General features: G+C 40.6%; 1 protein-coding gene across 2 annotated transcripts in view; it reads right to left on the minus strand.

Annotated features, from left to right (window-relative positions):
* Positions 1 to 3,237: 3,237 nt before the first annotated feature.
* CCDC88C (coiled-coil domain containing 88C) overlaps positions 3,238 to 25,545 on the minus strand; it is a 95,320-nt gene continuing 73,012 nt past the window's right edge. Inside the window, exons 17-31 of one of the 2 annotated variants that reach the window (XM_057413304.1) lie at positions 25,341 to 25,482; positions 24,552 to 24,740; positions 24,018 to 24,179; positions 22,649 to 22,926; positions 18,027 to 18,170; positions 17,253 to 17,439; positions 16,881 to 17,026; positions 15,142 to 15,231; positions 14,100 to 14,341; positions 10,240 to 10,422; positions 9,772 to 9,840; positions 9,052 to 9,120; positions 7,964 to 8,265; positions 6,755 to 6,970; positions 3,238 to 5,542 (exon numbers count right to left, since the gene is read on the minus strand). In XM_057413304.1, the coding sequence (XP_057269287.1) occupies positions 4,532 to 5,542; positions 6,755 to 6,970; positions 7,964 to 8,265; positions 9,052 to 9,120; positions 9,772 to 9,840; positions 10,240 to 10,422; positions 14,100 to 14,341; positions 15,142 to 15,231; positions 16,881 to 17,026; positions 17,253 to 17,439; positions 18,027 to 18,170; positions 22,649 to 22,926; positions 24,018 to 24,179; positions 24,552 to 24,740; positions 25,341 to 25,482 (3,430 nt within the window). In that variant the 3' untranslated portion in view covers positions 3,238 to 4,531. The remainder of the gene's footprint in view (positions 5,543 to 6,754; positions 6,971 to 7,963; positions 8,266 to 9,051; positions 9,121 to 9,771; positions 9,841 to 10,239; positions 10,423 to 14,099; positions 14,342 to 15,141; positions 15,232 to 16,880; positions 17,027 to 17,252; positions 17,440 to 18,026; positions 18,171 to 22,648; positions 22,927 to 24,017; positions 24,180 to 24,551; positions 24,741 to 25,340; positions 25,483 to 25,545) is intronic. The other variant, XM_057413305.1, reaches the window with a different exon arrangement.

A 25,545-nucleotide genomic window follows, 5' to 3' on the forward strand; every position in this document is an offset into this window, starting at 1 on the left:
TACAGACTAATGCCAATGCTTAGATCTATTACTCTTCCTCATTCTGGTATGTAACACACATTACTCACTTCAGCATAGCCTCACCATCAGAGCTACATAATCCTCAATCATGATAATTTTTGGTCAAAAACAAGCAAGTAGAGAGATGATCAGAACAGCATATGGGAACGATAAGAGAGCTGACATTAGTTTCCATGACATTGTGTGTTTTGTTTTGGACATGTTTTAGATTCTCAGTTTGTGTGGAATAACCGCATTTTCATTGTCCTGTTGTCAATAAAACCCAAATTTGCTCCTGTCTCACTATCCTCACCAAAACCTCCAACAGTCAATAAACTGTCTCCTCCATAGGTTCAGCAGAAGTAAGTACAAATAGTCTGCCACTGGGGTGCACACTCATCTGTGTTACTCTAACAATATCCCTTATAATCCTCCAAATCTGAACTAACCTCAATTTTGTGTCACGCTTCATCAACTCACATTTCACCATCTTTAGGACCCAGTTAGCCTTTTAAGGACTCCCACTTGAGAAGCTTTTTAAACAGCAGCTCTCTGTTGTTTATGGTTCTCTTCATACTTTTGAAGAAATCCTTGTGCCTGGAAAAACACAATTTAGTTTTGCAAATCTTGCCAGAGCTTCTTCCAGTCACCTTAAACTCCCGGCAGTACTCTTAAATCATAACTTTTTTCAGCCCTTTCCAGCTGATGCCATTCTCTCAGTTCTTATGGCAGTCTCTAGCACCAGCTTTTGAGATAGGCCTTCACATCTCAGTCTATTTCTCCAGTCCACTAACCCTTCATAAATACAACTTCATCTGTTATTTCTAATAACTGAAATATTTCACTTTGCACTACTAGGTCAGGTAAATTCCACCTGGTACTGGTGATGTGTAAAAACATTCCTGAGTTTTCCATCTTGCCTTGAGCATCTCCAATGCTGCCAGGATCTGTTATTCCACAACCCTTTGAGGGCAGAGAAGCAACTTTTAGGACAAAATTTCTTCGTGAAGCTTACCACAAGTGATTCCCTCCCTCCACCATCTAAAAATGCTAAACCACAATCCAAATGCTCTCAGCACAGCTGGGTTCATGCTTAACAGAAACAACAACAAAAACATGTTGATCTCTCTACATCCATGTAACATCCAGGTTGTAGCCATTCCACATAAACTAATGATTTTTGGAGCATTTCTTCCATGTTCTTAAAGTCTTTCTTAATGTCATAAAGTCTCAAACATCTGGATGATCAGAAATAATTTCAACTACATAGTGCTCCTTGATGACCATTTTTCTAAGCTAAGTACCAGCCATTTTTACAATGTACTTACACTTGGAACTTCCCTCATTACAGAAAATAGCAGATTCTACTTTTTAATTCTTCTGGAGGTTTTACACTCTAAACTCGATTAACTGAAATCAGAAAAGATCTGCCACTTCACAATCAGCTCCCAAATTTGAGGAACAGTTGAAAAACACCTAGTAGGAAAAAGGTTTCCATGACACAGTGCCTCTGTAAAGGACCTGGGCTTCAGATTTCTTGGCAAGAAGATACTGTCACTGCAGAGCATGCGACTCCCTAGAAGCCACTTCCACAGCAGCCATTTCTTTTACTTCAAGCAAATACCGTCATCATACAGTGCCTGCAATTCCAGGCAAAATTTGTCTGCTTGTGTCAAGCAGCTTCACTGACTTCAGGAAGAGGGTGCTGCCAAACGCACAGCCCCTTGGCTTCCTCAGAAACCTACTGGCAACTTAGCTGCCCCCTGGGGATGGTATCCCCATTCACATGCTCTTTGATAGAGAACATGATCTAGAGAATAAATGAGGCATGTATACAAACTGAGGCTCTCCATTATTGAACACTATCACTCGAAGTGTTATGTCCAGAAGCATTCACAGCACTATTAACACACATAACTAGCAATACTTTCCCCCATGTCATGAAATACTAGCATCCTACAGCCCTTTGCCACACAGAGCTGGGACAAGCCAGTAGGCTGAAGCCCCCTGCAGGCAGGTCCTTTCTCCTTGGCGGTCAATGTGTTCCTGGTTCATGGCGGCCTGCAGCTTGCTGGCAGCACTGCCAACGGCTGGGCCCAGCTGGCTGGGTTGATCTCAGCAGGCTTTGAAGTTGTGCAAATTGAAACAGCTGCTATTTCATCACAGTTCCCCTTTTCTTCTTGGAAAGCACCAAGAAGCCTGAAACGGCCTGGCAGCACCGCCCCCTCCACTGCTCCCTCACAGAACCACCTCAGGAGCTCCTGCCGCCTCACCAAGGCAGTGCCTCACAGCAGCTCCTGCCCAGCTCCACCAGCATGCAGGCAAGCAGGGTTTGCCAATTACTCACTGTCCCTAAACACAACTGACCTCTCCCGGATTAGCTTTGACACATGGAAACACTCATTTATCCTATCGATGACTGCTCTGAGCACCCCAGAAAGGCAAAGAGTAGCAGCAGCTTATTTACAGGCAGGCCTTGTCCTTCCACCCACCCCAGTTCTTACCTGGCAGTGCAGCGCAGCACACGCGGGAGTGCACAGATAGGTCCATTCCTCAGCAGTCCGGCATGCAGGGCAATCGAGCGCGCACCTCCAAGGAGGAACTGAAACAAGGGAGAAACTGCAGTCTTCCACTTTCAATGATCTGGCCAAGAATCAGTGTTGACGGGACATTTCTGGAAGAAGAATTTGAGTTTACTAAAAATACGCAGCATGTTCTAAAATTGTTGTAGAGCACATAATTTTAAAATTGTTGCAAATCTGTGGCTTACAATTAAAACAGCAGAGAAAGCAGGAAGGTCCTTTTGCTGTTCTCTTCATGCTCAAAGATGAGTAATTTCTCACTTTTGTAGTGCGCCCTGAGAATTAAGCGCAAAACTGATGGTACAAGATGCAAGCTTGGACAAAACTGACGACGTGCTTGGGCACTGTTTGAAGTGGTCAGAGAAGCATAAAAATTTACTGGTCTGATTCTACAGCAATCTGGAAGTCATTTAATTTGCATGAATGAATCCTTCTAAAGCCTTCAGTAAGGTTACAATCAAACAGGAAGATTTCTGATACCCCTTCTGTGGCAACAACAGAAAACCCAACACAACTCTGCCACTCAGAGACTCAAACCAATACTGAGGCTCACACAAAGCTATTGCAGACAGATTTCCATTCAGCACCATAAAGTGTGTTGCCCCCGCCCCCCCACCAAGGAAAAAAAAACAAAAAAAAGAGTGCAACATCCATCTATTTTATCTTAATCTTTATTATAAACGCTTTTGTAGTTTCCAGAACAGGATCACTACATACTAGATAACAAAAACATCCTCAGATGGATCAGTTTTAGCTTTTACTAGATTAAATCAGAACCAGCAAAACAAGTATTATTTTTTAAAGGATTTAGTCTATTGCCAGAAAAACAGCTTTAAACATGAAACAGAATTAAAGATATGCATTTGATCATATATACACAAGCAGCTGATGACACCCTGGACAGAAACATACAAGGAACCTTTTTTGCACATAAATAGATTTTTAGAAGTATATTTCCTTCACATGTATACAAAATTATTTTGCTTTCCATACTGAGCAAAACTCTTAAGAGACATAAAAAAGGATTTCTAAGAGACAAAATCCCACATACTGCTTAGGACGTGGGCTGTCATGCACAACAGGATGTAATAATACAATTTACATAGCATTCCTATACAATACTTGAACTTCTTATATACATACTTACAAGACACTTTTGTACATGAGATGCCACTTTTACAACTGAAATGGCATCTCTCCTGAAAGGTTGCATTAGTTCCAGTGTTTGTATAAAAGATAAAACAAGTTTCAAAAGGCAGCACCACTTGGCTTGCAGAGTCAAGGATCCACTGAGCTGCAGCTGTAGTGAAGGCAGGGAGGTAATCACACTGGCCTTTCTGTGTTTACAGAGTCCCATTTGGGAAGGTCAAGACGTGACCCTTGAAGTCTACACATTACCTCTATAAAACGTGGCTGTGGCAAGAAGACTTTAACAGATGGCTAAAGCCATGCAGTTTTGCTCTTCAGCTTTATTTTTAAGCTACTTAAGCCAAATACCTGGGGTTCTGCCTCTGGGGAGGAGAAGTTTGGCTTTTATTTGACCTTTTCAGTATGGTTAAGTTATCAATGGCAGGGCTGGGTTCAGCACACACACATGACCTGTGAAACTCTTCTCTACTGAAGGTAGAATGGGTGCACACTGCAGCAATGACAGAGAACCCTGCTAAGCTTCTGGAGTGCAGAATGCTCAACGCCTATGAAAATCAGGTGTTAAGCCTGCAGTGACATCAGACTTCCACTTTGTTTTAGGCACAAAAGTGTCAAAAGAAGGCCTGCGGTTTTGCTCTTTGTTTCTCTGAATCATACATTGGTCTACTAGAAAACAGGACATGGAGAACACTCAGAGCAGCATGCAGGTGATGCCTTTTAAGACCTGGCACAGTGTCTAGACAAATGCTACCTGGATGGCAGCAATGCCAAACACACATACTACTAGCTGACCCTGTGGGTTACACACACCCATACTCATACCAAACCGTCTGCTGATCCCTCTGGGGGTCTGGAGACCCAGGAGTGCTGTTGGAGCTGTTTCCTCTCATGGGCTCCTCCATAGCCCCAGCACTGCCTTCTGGCAGCTTACCCTGGCACTTGCTGAGTAGGGCATCACCCTGGCTTTGCCCTAGTGAAATACTTCCCTCAGTGCTGCAGGAAACAGTTCTGGCAGGAGCCACTGCAGTCACCTCCCCAGTACAAGGGGCTGGTTTGGGTTTCATTTTAGAGGGAGTGTGAGATGCGGGTGAGTAGTGCTGCCCAGAGCTCACGCGCTCTTGTTGCTGGACATGCAGATTGCTGGTGGATGCAGTGGGTGAGGCAGAGAGCTGATGGAAAGAGACTGGCCTCTCATCTTTTGGTGGGGCCAGGGAAAGGCGCCTTGCATCAAGCTGCCAACAGCGGGAATCAACACCTTGCAAGGAACCTCCCACCTTGGCAGGCTGTGGTCTCTCTCTTAAGGTTACCTGGGAGCTTGTTGGCACTGAGGCCCTAGCTGTCTGACTAACAGCATCCTTGCCCCCACGTTGGTCTGCTGCTGACTTCTGAGGACTCTCTTGCCTGTAGGTCTCCGGGCCAGTGGCTCTGAGGAGGTCTGCAGAGGCTAAGCTAAATGCCCTGCTCAGTGATGTACTCCTCCTGCTCGTGGTTCCAGGCTGCTGAGGCTGTGCCATCTGCCTCATCCCACTGGCAGCCTGGTGCTGTGGTGTGTGAGGAAATTTAAGAGACCCCTGGGAGTTCGCCAGAGGCTCAGGTTCTACTTGTTTAAGGTTTGGCTTTGTGTAATTTCCAGGCTTAGCTATTCTTCCTTCTTCATTGGCGATGGTCTTTACAGTTGCAGCCACAAGACTACTGGGCATCTTAGCACCCTCCTTTCTGGACGGCTGAATCAGCAGGTTCCCAGTAGCTGAAGGCTCATTTGTTCTCTTAAAATAATCGCTGAGCAATTCATCTCTGTTACTGGAGGTGTCCTGGTGTAAGAAAACATGCACATGCCATATTAATGAAAACACTTGTTTAAAGACTCATGCAGAAGCTGTGTTATGATAATCTTCCTTCCCACTTCATTCAACCCAAACACAACTCTAGATTTTATATTTTAAGTGGGGAATAGAAGATATAAATGTTTACAATGGGTATAAATCCAAATCAAGCAGTCATGCTCGTCATACTTAGAACAGGACAGCCTTGTTTGCCAGATTAATTGTCATAAAATTTAAGTTTCATTTCACTTGCAATCTGGGCAGCACCTCTTTTGCTTCCTTTCACACCAGCGACTGTCACTGTAACATCAATATGATATTAATAACATCAGCCATTGATATCAGCATCAATGATGGCCTGTCACCTTCCAGAATACAGTTCATCTGATCAACACTCCACTTTAACTTCAGGAATATAACAGGAGATGAGCTAGCATTACAAGAAAGTTTCATCACTTCTCCACTGATTCCCCTCACCTCTCCTAGTCAAGATACTATGCATGTCAAAAGCTAAGCATGTACAATATAATGAAATATACAAAAAATCATTACACAAATGGAGATACGATTGCTTGCCCACAATTAACTTGCAAATTTCAGGTCAGACAATTAATCTGGCACTAAAAGAAAATATACAATGAATATTCCATGGGGATGGTCCATGCAATCCAAAAATGGTGATGTTTGATCAGCTGCCATCGGACTATTAGTATGAGGCATGCTCAGAATAGTTAAGGGACAGGCTGTCTGCACAAAAAAACGTGCTGAAACAAGCTCATAGAATTTGTTTCTTTACTCTTCTCTAGGGAGTATGTTAAAGTTTAATACAGTCATTTCACTAGCATTCCAAATGTTTCTTCCAGTCACAAAACTCATTTGCCAGAAGTGAACACCATTAATGGTAACAGTGCAGTGGGAAGATTTCTATGCTCACCTAAATGTTAAAGTGTTAAGGTTAATTTTAACTGCACTTTAAACATTAAAACATATGCACATTAACACCACAGAATGACTACTCCTCAAAACCACACATATTTTTGAACAAGCATTGGAAATACTTTACAATTAATTAATGCAAGTGATCTGGCAGCCTTTAAAATAACAGGTAAGAGTTACAGGATGCTTTTATAGGTATTAATGTGCTAGCAAAAGCTGTTATAAGCTGGAAGCTGTTGCTTTCATAGCAAGAACAATGGATACCCTGGGGATATACAGTGAAGTAGATCTCCTATTTCCCCTGACTGCTCTGTGCCTCATGCTGTTGGGACATGAATGACTGAGGATCGAGTTGAGTGACTGTGAAGGTTCCTGATGGAGGGAAGGACACAAGGAGTAGCAAGAGGAATACAGTGCATCAGCTTCTAACAGAAACTGGTGCAATGAAATCATTTCACTCTCATTTAAACTGCGCCGACGCTGAAAAGGAGCAAGGATGACAGAAATAATGAAAATAGAGACATGGTCAAGTAGTTACAAACAAAAATAAATAAATAATTAAAAAAAATCTAACTTTAAACATCTTTCAAGCTAAGATTTGTACTTAGGATAATGAGGGAATAGGAGGTATATTTAAATATTACTCTGAAAATTTAAGGACCAGAATTTACCAATGCCATTAAATGGTACAGATCTGTTGATTTCCATACTGTTGCCAAGGCATTCATGAAACAGAAATATGTGGCCACTTTCACTACCAATGAATTATTCTTAAGATACTAACACGCTTGATACTGTACTGCCTCGCTACTGCACAACACGTCAGAAGACAAATGCCATCTAGAAAACAAGCATTTAATATCTGACAAAGTGCTTCGATTTGTGACGTTTTCTTGCAGTCACTGAGCCAACAGCACAGTGCCAGTCAGCATACAAACATGCAGCATGGTGAAAGCATCGGGAAGTTCCTGAGGCAACAGAAATATTCTCTCTCAAATGCACTCACGGTAGTTTCAGATTAGGAGATGGCTTTAACAACTGTGTGTGTTGCACTTCAATTGCAACATACCATTAGGTTTCATATCTAATTACAGATTTAGCAGCTGAAAATAATACAGAAAACTTATCAGTTCACAAATAAAAATACCTGGATCTGAGAACTGACAATATAACATGAAACCTTGACCCCAAGCGTTTGATATTAAAAAGCTCCAGCAGTCCAATATATAGTACTTGAAGTGAATTATTTGCATAAGCTGCCATAGCTGATACAGCATGTATCAGCTGTGTGATAGTTAATCTTGCCTTAGCTCTTTCATTCGTTTTACAACATTCCACAGTTCTCCGCAAGTTCCACACATATGAACAAGAATCTTCTCATCTTTCCTTGTTTCCCTATCCCCACATCCCCCTGAATCAGCTTTGAACGGTTACTTGACATCTGAGATGGGTCAGCTAGCTCTATTTACTTACACTTGGTGGCGACAGTCTGTTGCTCTCTTCCAAGAACTCTTCCAAAGTTACCATCTCACTGCCAGGTGAGGCAGACCGTTGTCTGCCCGAGTAAGACTGGGATGGAGTACTCTTCTGAGGTATATCATAAGAGATCAAACCATTCTTGTGGGAGGAGGATTCATGCCTGCTGCTAGGGCTTAAGACATCAGAAGCAAAGTGAAAGGGATAGCTGTCACGGAGCAAGGCTGGTGCCTCTCTGCTTGGCACCGTATCTTCACTACTGAGGCTGTCGGTTCTACCATGGATATGATCTAAGGAACCTGAGGAGAAGCATAAATATTGTTAAAGGCACTGTTTTTCATTTCAGATTTCTCACTGAGGTAGGAACTTTATCAGCCAGGGCCATTTCCACACTAAATGGCATTTCCACAGACTAGGTGGCATTTTTTACCTCGCTTCTCCCACAAAACTCAAGGCAGTCAGAACTTTGAAACATCAGGGCTAGTAAATGACTTAAAATACATACTTTAAGACCCTGTGTTAAAAAAAGCCCAACTACTTGTCCAAAAAACAGTAATAACACAGACACTAAGGGGTCCTCTTTACAACCTGTGTGCCACTAGATCTCCCTAGTTTTGGCTCTGTGTGTGACCTGAAAACCGAAATCTGTAAGTGGGAAAGCAGGAAGTGGATTTTTCCACAGCATCAGGTCTTCTGGTATCCTTCAAGCACACCCAATTTCAGCAACAGCAGATCTCCAGAGCACAGAGATTCCATACACAAGCTGTGTGCAGAGTAAGAACAGCAGAGACTGTTGTTGTAAAAGGAGTCTAACAGTAGCATGGTACTTCCCACAATATGATGCCAGTCAAACTGAAGCAAAACTAGACTGCCTGCCTTAAAAGCTATCACTTGCCAGAATCAATCTCAGAAAAATACTTCTTGCCAGCAGTTTTGATTCCCAAGACAGCCACGTTCAGATTGCATAATCATTATAATTTCAAAACAGCAGTCTTCAGATTTAATTGGAAGGAAAACAGCATTTTGTACACAGTTTCACGGAATTTCACTTCCTGTTTGTCAGAACTCAGTTATAAAAGCTTTACCTTTCAAATTGAGAGGTGAACTACTGCTGGACGCATTTCTGCTGCTCTCTAAACTGTTCGGCCTGGACACTGAAAACCACAAAACAAGCACTGAATAAACAGATCCCAAGTTCCTCTGATTCTTTAAAAGACTTGCCTACAGTATGCCTTCTGAAAATAGAACCATGCAACTAAGTCACTTTGAAAATATTAACAACATAATATACACAGGATGCCAAAGTCTGGACAAAGTAGAAACCATTTTCATTTTTCAATTCAAGTTGTTCAGGATCCATTTTGTTTTCCCTCACTTTTTGCACAAAGAAATATATTCTGGGCTTTTCTTTTACAGCAACTATTATCAAAGTAATGTAAACACTGAGGAAGTTTGACAATAAGCTGCTGTCTCTTTCTCAGTTTATTTCTTTGGAAGGAGGTGGTAACCAGCCTTCAGATTAAGTGTTCCTTAAATTGCTAAGCAGGCAGTGCTGCTTCTGCACCAGTGTTCTCACTGTGCATCCACAACCCCCCACCTCTAATTTTTTTATTGCTGAGTCACTTCCTTAAGGAAAGAATTAAATATTGTCCAGAAAAAACAGCACGAAATCTGTAGGCCATGCATTAAAAAGTCTGTTTCTGAGGCAAGGCAACTCATCTCAATGTCAGCATTATTTTTGAAAACTTATTTTAGGAAAAAGTCCATATAGAAGTTCAGAGTGTTCATGCATACTACAAGCTTACCGTGCTGTCTGGTGCTTGCAAACTCCACCTCAGGGGACTGTTCACATAGATCATCTTCTGAATTACAGCCTGAAAAGAATACAAAACTTAAAAGGCAATATTAACACAGGAAGGTTAATCCTTCAGGTCAGTCTCCAATGCATGCTAGCAGTGTAGAAGACTGAGGTGATCAAGAGGGTTTTACAGAGCCAACACTGGAAAAGCATCAATCTTACAACCGCTGCTGTGAACCACTGGGCAGGGAACCACAGGAGAACTGACATCCAAAGGTGGTCTGTCAAGCTGATGACATGACAAGAGTGAAGAAACCCTGTATCTGATCAATTAAATAAAATAGGAATGAAGATAACGAATGGTCTGGTTTTATACTTCAATGGCACTAGAAGCCATGTTTCACCCAAGCAGGAGCTACAAAGTAGCCCGAGTTGTAGTAACAGGCGGTATGCCAAATGCACTGCCATTGCACACCTTTTGGTCTACCCTGCAGCCTGGAGATGGGAGTGGAAGTCTGTAGATGAATAGCTGAGGTTGAGTAAGTCCTAGTACCCATCTCCACACAGGAGTGTTTTGTTGCAGAGTCTGCTGCAATTTCAACGTTCTCATTGCTGCCTCCATGACGGGAATTCCTCTTTTGCTTTAGGTCCATTATCACTGAGGGGGAGAGAGGTGAATAAATACAAGTCAATGAAAAATAGCATTAGGAGATTTGTATTTACTTGCCTATACAAACATGACAAGCAGGCACAAAGAAACTGCATAACAGAGGCACCAGTTTTGCAAGCTTTTCCATAAACAGTTCAGTATTGGATAGGAAATTTCTGCCACCAGTTTCTCAATCACGTGTGCTCTCTGTAAAGTGTGGGAGTGACAAGGGCTGCTTAGTGCCAGTGGGAGGGCTGATATTATACATGCAATAATTACCGTGAAAGGAGGAAGAAAAGGAGCAAAGACATGAATGCAGAAAAGTGAAGTGTGAAATTCCCATAACATTATTCCTTGCAGGTACATTTTATAAGCACTTACTTCAGTAACAAAATAGAATAAGGAAAGAGTGACAGTAGTCACGCTCTTATTCAAAGAGAAATAATGCTGATTTGGAAATTATCTAACACGACCTGCACAGTAAGCTAATTGCTTTCAAGTTTAGATCTTTGCTGTGGAGCAAGAGCTCAGTCTTCACAAAGCTAAAATTTTGCTGCTCTTGTGATGTTCTGGTGCATGATTTTTAAGTGAAATTTCTGGAATCTTAGCATGAGAACAATGAAAACTGCCTGCTAGAATATTAGACTCAAAAAGCTGAAAACATGTTTCCTAGTGATAAGGTAGGTTAATTCATTTCTTGTAATGCGAATGTAATGTTTGAAGGTACACGAAATAGAACAAAATATAAAGAATTATGCAGCAGAGTGCAGTGGTAAAAATAAGCAACTTAATAGAGACAATGGACAGACAGTTCAAAGCACAGAGCAGCTGCAAAGCTGCATTAGAGAAATGGACCAAAGCACTGACTCCTGGAAGCTGACATCAGAAACAACGTCTTCTGCCACAGTGTGCATGCAGAGGCTCCACAGCACAAGGCTGGCACGTTCTCTCAGAATTTAAGTTTATGGCATGCTTGTAGCATTTACTGGCTAAAGCTTGGCATGCAAATCTGTATTTCTAATTGACGTTGTAGATGCACTTAACCCCTTCTGTATATGCCAGAATTATTAATTGCCCTGGAAACAAATATTCTACAAATCCCAAAATAGGCAAGAGGTTTCTGTGCCAGTGTCCTTGTTTCACTACAGAGAGCCAATTCTCAGAGTGAGAAGGGAGATGAGATCTTCTGGCCTCTTTGCTGAGCTACCTGTAGCATATTGCCTGTGCTGCATGTGTCTGTATAAGACAGAATGGGGACTGGAACCACACATTAATTTCAGAAGACATTAGGTCGTGACTATCAGGTAGTAAGAATTCTGAGCAATGAATCCATGATGAAAGTTGTTCCCAATCTCAAAAGGACAAATCTACTTTCTTCTTTAAAAAAAAAAACTGTCAAAACTGAAGCAGCAGAAACTGAAACTTTAGCTCAATTTGGGATGAATTTTCATAGCTGGAAGTGTAAAACCTTACTAAATAGCAGGTTTGAATGCAACCGTCAAGACACTTTGCAGAGAATAATTTTCCCAGTAGCTACCACTCTATATTCAAAGCCAGACTACTTAAAAGCAATGATGCTAAACTGCCATTTTTAACATTTAGTGGCATAGAATACTGGAAGAATCTCCAGGATTCGAGACTGCTTATATATTAGAGGTGTATTTTAGTAGGACTACAACACTGTAAAAGCATAGCAACAGCAAATCAGTTCAACACTGTAACTGGACACGATGCAAGTATGTGATTGCAGGAAAATATCTAAGCACATAGCAACTTCACTTACTTACAACATACACCACAGCCAATATACATACGCAAACTGTATGTCATGAGGTCCCCTAAAAATATGCTGCATCGAAGAAACGATCCACAGTATGCAATTCATCTTCTATGGGAAAACTTATGTCCATGTTCACTAATCTGTGCTTGTATTTAAAGTATTGTAAAGACATGCTGAGTGTTTCTATCAAGGTATGTGCTCTTCTAAGACGTGGGATTTTTTTTGATTTTTTTATTTAAATATTTGTCAGAATTAAATGAAGATAAAGAGAATGTGTTAGAAATCTCCCAATTCCAGGAAAGAAAGAGGTTCATTAGGAGAGGATGGGATGTTGGAAGACGACCAGAACCGGAGCCGATTAGAGAGAGACTGATGATTTGATGGAGACTTAGGAGACTTTTCTTTATCCTTGATTTTGCTTCTCAAAAAGGCAATCTTTCTGCGCTGCGTAGCTAAATTGTTATCACCCAGGTATCCCGAAAAGAAGAAAAAAATTAAAAAAAAAAGCCTGGTAAGTCAAACTTAAAAGTTTCTTAAAACAGATTAAAGACTACACAACTAGTAGAAACAACAAAGGCTAAACAAAGACTAACGCATATTTGGAGGGTTGATTAACATATAATCACAAATCATCTGTCTCAGATTAAGTCATAGATTAACATATATACATAAAATATAATAAAGTCCATTCAGAAATTACTGATGATTACCCAAATTTTTTTTATAAAATAAAGTAAAATCAGATAGGTGTGTGCGTTACTTGGTGATAATATGCTCAATATTTCCTAGATGTCTTCTAGGTTTTAATACTGATACTCAGCATCTCAACATAAGCACATTCAACAGAACATCAAAAAGAACAAAGCCTCAGAGACTTTCTCATCTCTGGCACTCCATGAGGGCCTTTGTTCTGTGGAAACCCAAATCTGAATTCCCAGGTTGAACTCTGGATGCATGTTAAACATTTAATATCTCCTGAAATTATCTGAGACATGCATTTTTAAGTGAATCAATGACCTTGAAGAATTAGAATGGATAAGAGGAAATGTAAAACCCAATCAAAACAAAAACTTCAATCAGACAGACACGGGAGTTTATAACGACAGCTTTACCTTCCTCAGCCACTTCCCTTCTGTTCCCCACTCCCCAGTGGGAAGATAAAGATTATTATTTAAGGATTAATTTCAAAACTGCTTCTTGAAAAGTATCCCTGCAGGACAATAATATATATATAGAAGCTGACAGAAGTGATCTCAATACAATAAGCAAACCTTGAGATATATATTATATTTAAGAAAGGCTTTGAGGAGCTTTCTTTTAAATTTCCCATAATTAGGAAGCAATTTACTGTATGAACTAACTAAATAGAAAAAGAAATTATTTCATCTTCCTCACATTTGCCCTTAAGTGTTTAAAAAAATCATTTGATCATTTTAAATCAAGCAATCCTTAGTCTGAGTCAAAGTCAAAACACTTTATCATCCCCCAAAATAACCGGATTACAGTAAATTAGCATGTTCGGTGTTATTTATTTTGCATGTGCGCCATCTTCTGGCAGTGTCTGCAAGACCAGTTATTCCCCATTTAAGGATAGTTTCTAGTATTACACGGTCCAACTTTAAACTGCTTTGTTGCAAATCCCAGTAAATGAAGTATTTCTACCAACTCATTCAGTAACATGCAATACATTCAGGCAAACCAAGAAATCACATACAAAAGCTGAAGGGAGAAGCAGAAGGTAAAAGAACCAAACCAAACCACACTAAAAGTTCATCTTCTTAGTTTAGGGGGTTTTTGCTTACTAAAACTTTAAGTTTACTAAAAAAAAAAAGTATTTTTAAAATCTTTCTTAAAAGTTTTCAAAAAATAATGTTCAGGTCATATATTTAGGCTGAGCATTCCCTACCTTTGTTTGAAGAACCTCCAGGGTTCTCCCTCTCTTCCAAGGAGTTTGACCCTTGAGAGTTATTATCCTGAGTCTCTTGTTGATGTTTCAGTTTTTGGGAGGCAGATGGAGAGTTTACAGTCTTTGCAGGATCAGAATGTGACTGAGGGCTTTCTGCTGCGGCTTTCAATCGCTCCCTCATAGTCTCCTTCTTTGGCTTGATTAGTTTGACTAAGGCTCTGGCTCCAATCCAGTGGTTTTTCCTGATAAAGTAGGTTTTGTGAATGGGATTCATAAAACACTACAAACAATACCCCCCAAAGATTTGTTTACAGCTGTGCTAACACCATCAAGCCTTCATACATTCTTATTTGCTTACTGACACGAATTGGTTCAAAAGACACAGAAAGAATTTCACAGAGCTCAAGATCCATCTCTCTCCCAAAGTCTAAACTATTTTAGAGAAATATTTCTTCAGCATGAGAAATGTGAGAGAGACAACTGTTGCCTCTGCTAGAAATATAAACTACATACATGGACACATGTAAGACATGAATGGTGTCAAAAGCTCTACTGCAGGAACAGTCAGAGAAGGAAAGAAATTAAAACTGCTTTAAAGATGAACGCCTCTCTTTGCTAAGGCTATCAATCAGAACTCTGTGTGGTGGAATTAGCTTGGCGCGTTTTTGTTGTTTTTTATGTAATTTAAGTACTTTCTCCCGGTGGACTGCTTTAGCTCCTTTGGAAGAGCAGCTCTGGAAGTTCCTGCTGCTTCTTTGTCACCATAATGGGGGTCCGTCTCCGCCTGATGATGATGTTCATCAGGGCAAGGGGCTCTTTTCCAATTAATACTGTTTCAGATTCCAGTATTAAAACAGAGGGCCCCACATGAGGTACTGGGCTCTATATTAACACAACTTGATGCTTCCAGGAATGGCTCTTAGAGTGAGACAGAAGTGGAGATGACACTGTCCTTACTTCAGATGAAATTTCTATTATCTCCAGTACAGAAGGTACTTTCTTACCCTCAAGAACAGCAGAACAAAACCCATAAGGGACTTACTTTTTGGGAGTAGGATCATAAAACTTGTACTGATCCATTATCTTCTCTTCAAGTTTTTCCTTGTGTCTCCTTAAGGCATTCAATTTGTCGCTGTGAGAAGGAAAAGCATATTCTGAACTGTATGAAATTAATCATCATGAAAAAGCTTGAAGACCAAAAGCCATCAGATCACTGACAATTGAACTTCATTGTCTACGTAACTGAGTATTTTATTCCTGTGTTGCTACTCTGTTATAAGTAGAGAAATAAATAATGTTAGATCTTTTTAAGACTACTTTGGTCTCCTATGAGCAACGTCAAAGCACTTTCAGGAGTGCCACGGAATCTTACTATTTCTTTTTACTCATTTTATTAGCCTGTGCAACGGATGTTAGCAAATCTCTTTTAATTCAAGTAGTAGGTCTAATGTACCTCAAACACAGAACTGTCAGGCACCTGGATAAATAGTCTCTCAGTACATCTGAACTGTATTCAGCCAATTTCAGCAAACAGTTTCTAACATTTCAACCATATAATCCATTACTAAAATAAAAGTCACTAGCTCCCACATCACCCTGAAGTGCTAGACTAAAATTCTTGGGATTAAGAACACTTTTCTTCCTTCCTTCATACCTATAAGAGAAATTCACTGCAGTGAGAACAGGATTCTTTGTAAATGTACAGTATGTTTAAATAGGGTATCTCACTTAAGCATTTCACCCTGTGCTTGGGGTTGCAGCAGTGTATGTTGACACTTGCACCCTTTATAAACAACACCAAAAGAGGTATTTATTAAAATCCAAATGACAAAAAACTAGAGGAGTATGAATATTTGCTGTTCTTCAGGAATCTAAATTTAAAATGACTCTTATAAGACTATATTTGTGTCGTAATACAGCTGTTTTCCAAGCTGTCCTGGATTCAGCAGTAGCAGTCATTTTTTGTCCTTCTTAGTAGCTGGTGCAGTGCTGTGGATTTGACTTTCAGCCTAGGAACAGCACTGATAACACTGAGGTTTTTTTGTTACTGCTCAGTAATGCTTACTCTGAACAAGGACTTTCTGGGTCTCATGCTCTGCCAGGGAGGAGGGGAAGCCAGGAGGAAGCAGAGACAGGACACCTGACCCAAATTAGCCAAAGAGGTATTCCATACCACAGCACGTCATGCCCACTATATAAACTGGGGGCAGTTACCCAGAAGGGTTAGATCACTGCTCGGGTTGGGCTGGGTATCGGTCAGTGGGTGGTGAGCAGTTGTATTCTCTTCCCTTGTTATTTCCCTTATCATTATTATTATTGGTGGTAGCAGCAGTGATTTGTGTTATACCTTAGTTACTGGACTGTTCTTATTTCAACCCGTGTGAGTTTTTGATTCTCCTCCCCATCCCTCCGGGAGTGGAGGGAAGAAGTGGGGGGGAGCGAGTGAACAGCTGCATGGTACGGAATTACCGGCCTGGCTTAAACCACAACACAAGCTCTTCAAAAACCTTTGAGAAGTTCCATCTTTCATAACTCAGTTTTCAATATGAGTTTGTCTATATTATTTGAAAAGAGCTGAACTTGTCCACAGACCTCCTGAACCACCCTCTGTGGTAAGGCAATGCGAAGACATTTTATCGCTTCTCCCCATTACACAGTATCTCCATAGTATCAAGCAGACCTATCATTCCCCTGCTTGTCCTACTCCTGATAATTATTTTTATTCTAGGTTTGTCTAGATGACCTTTTCAGGTTTCACAAATCAAATCTCTAGTTTCTTACATGTATTGTTTCTGTTCTTCGTGATACTGCTCCTTGTTCTCCATGTTTTGCTCCAGTAACATCTGATTCTGCTGGCTCAGCATCTGAATCTGACTCAGAAGATGATGGTTTTCTTCTTCCAAATTTTCTTTTAGACGGGACAGCAGCTATTAAACAAGGTAGATTAATCTCTCTTTTACATCTGGATTCCCTAGATGTGCACCATAATCAAGCTAACAGAATAGCAGAGCAACATAAGATACCATGAGAAACTTAAAAGAATATGAGGGTCTCAATTATGACCCCATAACTTGACTGTCTACCACGTGCCAGAAACTTCACACAATGGTGTCTAACAGGGACCCAGCAATACACCTACCTACAGCTACTCACCTCACAGTGGTTATCCAGCTTGGTCAGAGAGATATCCATGGACTGGTGCTGTTCTTTCAGCTCATCATAGCGAGCCTGCCAACGATTCAGATCCAACTGAGAGTTGTTCAAGGAAGTTTTCAGCTCTTTAGTATGTGCATGTAGCCCTTCATATTCTGCCTTTAGCTGGCTGTGAAAGAAATTCACCCTAAACACGAAGACGTCAACAGGCTTATGAAGGACACTTCACAGAAAGTACCCCACATTCAAAGACCATACCACCAGTGTGCTGCTGTCACTATAACAAACATTCAGTTCCAAAGACTAACTCCTAAAGGCATTTTTATTCTAAGCATATAATAAAATTTAATTAAGAAAGTAGCACTAGTAATATATTTCAAATCTACCAAAGAATTGAAAGGAAAATAGATTAAACATGAAACTGATCTTTCCTCAGTATGTAAGAAACAGACCACAGATATCTGAGGCACAATATATTTAAGAGCATTTGGATATAAACGCAGCTCTATTTGGCACAACTAAAGACAATACACAGAACTTCTTTCTCGATGCATGGAATACAAGCACTAATATGTCCTGAACTGTGAAACACTGTAATATTGTAAGATGATACTGTGGCATTCTTTTATACCGTTTGGTAAATCTAAAAATGTCTACAAAACATGAAGGCATAAAATTTGAAGATTAAGTTCTGTATCTGCTGACAGATCAGCTAAGCCTTGCTGTCTGCCAGCACTGCAATCAGCATACAAGAATTTAGCAAGAGAACCCTACCTGTCCAGCTCCTCCCTCAACTTCTGATTTTCCCCAGCGGTTATTGCATTTGATCTCCTCTCTTGCTGAAGAACCTCTCTCTCAGTTTTTAAAACTATTTCCAACTCTTCCAATTCTGCCTTGTGTTTCATTAAACTGCTGTATCTGCAAAAAGAGTAGCAGCATTTAAATAGCTTTGTTTTAAACATTTTTCTTCCGCTAGTTAAAGATTTTTAATAAGTAGCATCACAACAACCAGAAAAGATTTTTTTTTTTCTTGCCTGCTTGGCTTCATGCACATTTGTGTGGTTAAACATCTACCTTACTTCAAGATTCCGATCATTTGGTAAAAAGCACACAAGTCTCCAGGGTGAGTGCTAACTGCACCATTAAACTGCAATCAATTCACAAATAATTATCAGTGACAGGTTTCAAAAACCTGTCTAAAAAGCAGAAAATAGCAGTCATAAAGCAACACAAAAGCAGTAGAATGAGCAACATCTTATTAGGTAACAAACTAATGCAGATTAGGTTATACACATAGCTAATGGCATCATGGATAGGTAATAATCTCCTACATATTCCTGGCAGATGATGAGGCTAGTATCAGTGAGCTGACAGCAAAACACCTTTAAGCAGAAGCTGACCCACCTGCTTGAGTGGCTCTACTTGTTCACTAGTGAGAAACTCAAGAGCAACGCTGGTGTTCATGCTCAGGCTTCCACTCTTACTCGGTTTATACAACTTGCGTGTGAATCATTCAGGGTGGAGAGACAGGCAGATACCACCAACTATGTCTTTGATTTACATCTCTGGAATGCTACAATAACAGGTGTGTAACAACTCCCCTGATACTTGACACAGGCATGGATTAGGCAGGCTCAGCTTCCCTGAGCTGCTACACTGCTTGCATTTGGAAAACACTGCAAAGAATGAAGTGGCTTAAGACTGCATTGCAAAACAGCAAGCTGTTCTCAAATGTTTTTTTTTTTCCCCTCTGGTGGCCTTCTTTAGGGTCTGTGCCTATACACTCATGCCAGCAAAAGCCGCTGGGGACACCTGTGCAGTGAACATCAAAAGTCATCAGCACATTTTTCTGTGACTGTGATAAAAGAATATTGCCCCAAAATATCCTTGGCCAGACACACCTGTACCAGTCATGGAGAAACATCCTTCTAAGCAATTTTAAAACAGCAATTAGATGGAAGATGCAGCATTGCTTGGAAAAGCTAGAGAACAAGCATTCTCTATCCGTGATTCTCATCCCAAACCAGATGAATGCAGAGCAAAGCTACTCTGCAGCCATGAAAACTTCAAAACAAAAGCAGCAGACTGCACCAAATACACTGACTCCTGCCAACTTGTTCTCCTTTCAAGCTACCATTCTCTTCATCCTGGGGTCAAATTACAGCCTGTCCCAAATTCCAGTCCATTTAAGGGCCACACAGAAAAGTACCTGCCTCCCAGACAAAAGCTGCTTTTTGCTATTCATTCCCACTAACAGCAGTGAAGTTTAATTAACCTCATCTATTTGTTTTCCTCCTCCATTCAGCTCCAGGACATTTCAAATTCAGTATCTGTACACCAAATAGAAGAACTTGAAAGCAGAGGAAGGTTTCACATCCAACTCCAAGAAATATTTAAGATAGCGTGGCAATCCAGAGTCTAAGAAGACAAATTCCACAGTCATTTGGCAGAGATTACCATGACTGCCTCTGCAGAAACCGTGTTGTGAATTCTTTTGCCATTTCTGTATGATAGGGCTATTCTGTTCATTTTTAATCAAGCCCTCTATTTTTTAAAGAGGACTGCTTGGAGGGAAGCAGTATACTGGTCCAGTTATACCAGCTTGGCCCAGATCCACATGCTGCCTTTGAGCATGAGAACCCACACCTGAGGTAGACCACAGCTGCTCCCCCAGATATTCAGTGAAAGGTAAAAAAGGAAAGATTGCAACAATGCAAGTGATTCTGTATCTCTGAAGCCCTAATGAAATCTCAAGGCAAAATTTTCTTGTAGTCCAGATTCAACATGGTGCCTGCTATTTGAGCAAGATTTGTGCAACCTGACAAGCTCTAAACCACTGGGGTCAAGGTTACCCATCCTGTAGGCAATTCAACACGCGTGCTCACACCACTTTAGGTATCAGGTACTTGGACAGAGGGGTTTTTAAAAGATTCTTATGCAAGCAAATAAAATCCATTTGGCTCTGGAGCAATCCATTCCTGGGACTAAACAAACATATTCCTCTTTACTCCTTTTGGTTTTCACTCTGCTGCTTTGTTAGCAGAATTACTGTGGGTAGGCATTTGTGACTAAGAAAACTTTAAAAATGCTCAGCTATGATAAAAATCATATGGTAAAGAGAATCCAGAAGAAAATTATCAGCCAGCAGTGGTAACATAATAATTAATACAAGTCCCTGCAACATGTAACCCTCACAGCAGAGTCATTTTGGGCTTTTTTTTTTTTTTTTTCCTTCGAGATGAATTTTCCCAGTGTCTCTGCAGGATTAGGCTTCTTCAGAGTAAGCCACAAAGAAAATGCTCAAGGATCTGCTAATGAATTGTACTGAGTGAGTTATTACCTCCCCTTTATAATGTGTAACATGTAAAGCAATTTAAAAAACTGCAGCAAAAGAGTCCAGCCTTTCTGTGTTTGCTGAGATGGTCAGTCAAACACCACGAAGCCGAGAAACGGCTATTACTGGAAAATGACCCTAACATACTAACTCTCCTTTTCTTGTTAAGTCAAACCCACATGTCTGTGGTTTGCTGGGCTACGACAGGCCATTTCACTGCAGTTACACCCAACCCATTATTAAATCCCCACTGCAGTGCTAATACTGTGCATAGAGAGCTGAAGGAGGTTTAATGAAGTTTGCTCAGGTGCAGAAAATATTCTGTGGTTAGAATGCATCAGAATGAACTACACAAACCTTGGGGACCTTGGTTGTACACAGTGTTAAGAGTCCACATGCTAACTAAAGTTGCTGTGAGTTTTTCTAGACAAGCTGCAGCCAGAGGTTCGCGCAGGAGTACCATCCTGCCATGATTACACTGCTGTCACCAACTGAGCTAAAACAATTACCTTGGAGTTGCAACAAAGAAAACTCATCTCTTAGATGCAGCACAAACTTCTTGGCTGCACAAAGCTGCTCTGGGAAAATTTAGCAGGTAGAGCACTCTATCTGAAGTTGAAAGTGAGATATTTCATCTTAGCAGTTAAATACCTCAGTAGCAGAAGAAAACATTTTCTTACAGCTGTTTTTCTAACTTTCTCCCCTCAGCTCCCTCAGCCAGCTGAACTGCACACAGCACATGATGGAGGCAAAACAGAACACACAGACAAAAATTAAGCTTGTCTCCTTTTTCTGCCAGCCAAATGGAGACACAGGCTGTCCTTGGACAAATCACCTTGGTAAGTATCTTTTGAGACAGATCTGCTGAGGAGGACACTGTGCTCTTAGAACTGCCAAAATCAACCTGCTTTGAGTACAGAAAAGGCCACCATCTGCTCCTCTGCAACATCTCTCACTAGCCATCACACCTCAGTAACAGACAGTCCCAACTGTTAATGTTTACAATGATAATCTGAACGCTTTCACTAGAGATCAAAACCTGTTTTCTAAAAACAGGTTTTGAAGTTATTCCCTCAAACTAAAACTACTTAAGAATTGGTACTCATCAAGAAAAGAAAGAATCCACCAAACTGCCTCAACACACCACAGTGTGATAATCTCAGGCAAAGCCTGAATCAATGAGAACCATTAATCAGTCTGAAAGAGACTTGGTAAGCAGGAACAGCATCTGTGTAATCACTTACAGCTCATTTAGTTGACAGCCAAGCAGCTGTACTGTCACACAGCCTGGTGGATATTTTAATCACAATAGGCTTATTTCTACACTTTATCGAAATCCATTGCACGTTGTATCGCCAGCTCCTTAGTGTTTGGGAAAGAAAATTTTAGCACCAGGTTTCACTCCACCCTCAAAGATTACCACTGAGTTGCTCTGAATCCAGCTTATGGTTTTGCACAGAAACTAACCTAAATACAAGTACTTTGAGGAAAATCACTAAGTTATATAAGAAAAGTTTTGCGGGGTAGGTGAAGCAACATTTATGTAGCAGTACATCATATGTCATCATATATCATACTGTTGCACAGCTGATGCCACACACAATCTTCAATGACTTAAACTTCACAAAATATGTACTACTCACACAGGTAATTACCTAGGTGACTTGCAGACCTTACTCTATGACTAGAAAAGATACCCCACATAGTAGATCCGGGAGAACTTTTTTAAGGCTGCATGCACCATAAAGGTGCACTGCTAAGGCTTGTAGCACAGATCCTTAAACACAGGAAAGGCATTCATCTCTGATAAAGCATCCCCAAGGCCTAAGCTCACGTTCGCTAAATTTCATCAGTCATTAAAGGTCTACCACCTTTAGAGGTCCAGAATTTACAGCTTTGCAAGTGTTTTCATCTAATCTCCTAATGACAGCAAGAATGAAAAGACACTTTTCTAGGAGAATGATTTAGTAGCTTCCATTTGTAATTGGAGACATCCATTTAAGGCTAAAATTGTAACACGGGCACATTCCGGCTATTCTGCGCCCCTGGGCAGTAATCATACCTCTCACCAAGACCTTTGTGCTCCAGGTCCAAGTTTTTGTGTAATGTTTTCAAGCAGCTGTGCTGGTTTATTAGGACTTCATATTCTGCTGACTGCCGTTCATGTAGTGAAGCAAGGTGTTCATGGTCCTGAAGCAATGACTCATACTCAGCTTTCAGCTGCTCCTTCTGTTTCAGTAGATTTTCATTCTCATTCTCCTTGGCTGTCTGCTGATTTTGGAGTAAAGTATTCTGGGCCATCAGTGAAGAACTCTGGGAGCTGAGAGTTGAATTTTCTACCTAAAGTTTCTCAAATAAAAGCAGGTATTACTTATTTACACCTACTAGTACATACAACAAACATGTAGTGGCAGCTTGTATCTGTATAGAGTTATTCAAGAATGCATCCGTTGCTTTGTAGACTTAAGACATTTAGACAATTAGTCATTGTTTTGGTATTATTGCTGGTAGTGTGCACCACATAAAGCCATGCTATCAGCAGTCAAAAAACAACAGGATAACCTCTAAACTGAAAAACTGTTGTCTTAACAGTAGAAGCTCTTGAGCCTGGAAGACCAAGATAAGCCGGAATACTTGCAACTGAGCTGCATCTCTGAATCATGTACAAAGCTAAGTCACCTGATGCTTGTGTACAAGTAATGAAAACTTATGTTCATGCAAAATCAACAAAATTATCTGCACCACTTTGCATGGGGACATAGAAATCTGATTTCAGTACACAGGTAGTGCATTGACTTCTCATGTTGTGTACATATTTCAATTACAGGTGAGAAACAAAGAGAACAAACGAAAAACATCTGTGAAGATGCAAGAAGCAAAGCTTGATAAGAGAAAGTCACAGTAAAAAAAATATAAAATCAGACCTAATCCAATACTGTCCTTTAAGACTCTTCTATCTCTCAAGCTATTTTTTCAAAATTAATTTTTAAGACTATTACTTTTCCTCCAGCAGCTTTGACATTTTGTATGAAAATATGAAAATTGTGATTGGAGCTTATTGCTACAATGCCTCTTGGGAGCTAACTTGTGTCCTCATTTCTTCCAAGCTCTTTCACAGGCATACCATTAACTGAAAAAAAAGATCTTTTATTCCAGAAGTGCAGCTGGAGTTTGCTGGATTGACTTTAACAGCTTTCCTCTAAGTAACTACCTTCTTAATGAAAACAGCTAACAGACATTAGCTACAGAGCTGATTTCCCTTCTAGCTTAGAGAAGTTTAGACCTCAAACTAAGCTCCACCTTATGGACCTTGTCTTTACATCACTACATCCAGCCTACCAATACAGATGTTTTCTTATTAGCTGCCATCTTCTCCACACTACTGTAATCAAATCCAGTCTCCTGGCAGAGAGGTGCAAGGTTGTCCTGACCTGGAGATTAGCTGTCTGTGTCTGCAGGGCAGTGTTGTGCTCCTGAAGGAAGACATTTTGCTTCTGCAGTGTCAGGATCTGATTGTTGAAGGACATGTTCTGTGATTCCAAATGCTTCAGCTGTTCTTTAAGCAGCTGCTTCTCAGTATGTAGAGCTGCATTCTGAAAGAGAGATGGCACTGAATGGGTGACAGGAAGGAAAGAAACAGCTGTCTTGATCACTTGGAGTCCTATCAAAGGTGAGAACCAATTAGCAATGATCATTCTGCAACAAATGTGCAAGAGCAAACTCTTCCCAGCATTAAATAAAGGTAGGACAGATGTTATACAAAGAATCAATCCTGGCAATGATGATGTACATGACACATATAATAAAAAAGTCCTATGTGCTCCTAAGATACCCGAAGAATTTGGTAGACTTAATGAGCTCCAGAAAACCAGAAGACTTGTATAAGCTCAAAATCTAGTTCCTAGCAACCCACTCATGATTGCAGGGGAAGTCTGAGAGATAACAGGAAACAGGAGAAGGCTTACATTCCTTTCCAGTTCAATTGCCCTATCCTTCAGTTTCAGCAGCTCCATGGTAGCTTCCTGGTGCCCCATTTCCATCTTCTCAGTCATTTGGTGGTTGGGAATGAGTTTCTCTGCAGAATAACTCAGTGACTTCTGAGCATACTGCCCATCCTGTTTAGTCTGCTTAAGTGCATCAAAGTCCTTCTTTACCTGAAAAGCCAGCAAGTAACAACCTTCAACACTGATTTAAGTAGGATTTTATATTACTAATGATGGGATATGCAGTTCCACTCTTTCACTGCAGGAACTTTAACAGACTTAACAATCATTACCCTCACTTCACAGATGGGGGAACTGAGACACAGACAGGCGGAGGAATCCATGTCTCTTGGCCTCCAATAAGGCGCCCTTTGACTCACTGTCACCTAACAAGCAAGCTGTTCTTAGGTGAAATCATTCAACTGCAGTCTTCTTCAGCCTTTCATTAAACAAGGTACAAAACAAAGGCCATAGTAATGAAAAAGCCATAGGGAAACACAGATCTGCAAACAGTGGTTAAGCAAAAAAAAAAAAAAACGAAAAAAACTAACACCCCCTTGCTGTGCCCCCAGCCCAACAGCTTTCCTGAAATTGGTGCCATTATATAGAAAGGGACAAGAGAAAGTAATCCAGTCAAAAAAGCCTTTTGGGAAATGCATGTGTAAGGGTGAGGAAGTAGAGATAATTTGTTCTGCTGAGTGAAAAAGAACAAAATGCATGTGAATGCATCTAACCACATAGTGAGCAATTAAAATTCAGTTAACCTCTTACCATATTTAGATCATTCTGTAACTGCTGGTTCAAGTTCAGAGAGTCTTTCACTTGAGCTTCCAGCATTGCAATCTTTTCCTCTTTCACAGCTAGTGCCATTTTTAGTGCTGATTCGGTTTTGCTTTCCAGAAACTTGTATTTTCTGAAAGACATGAGAACAGCTTTCCAATATCTGCTGCTAGGATATGAGCCACCATCTATACAG

The sequence above is a fragment of the Pezoporus wallicus genome, unplaced genomic scaffold, assembly GCF_028554395.1.
Source record: "Pezoporus wallicus isolate ANWC-B61680 ecotype Strahan unplaced genomic scaffold, APGP_CSIRO_Pwel_v1 contig_3017, whole genome shotgun sequence".
Taxonomy (NCBI): Eukaryota; Metazoa; Chordata; class Aves; order Psittaciformes; family Psittacidae; genus Pezoporus; species Pezoporus wallicus.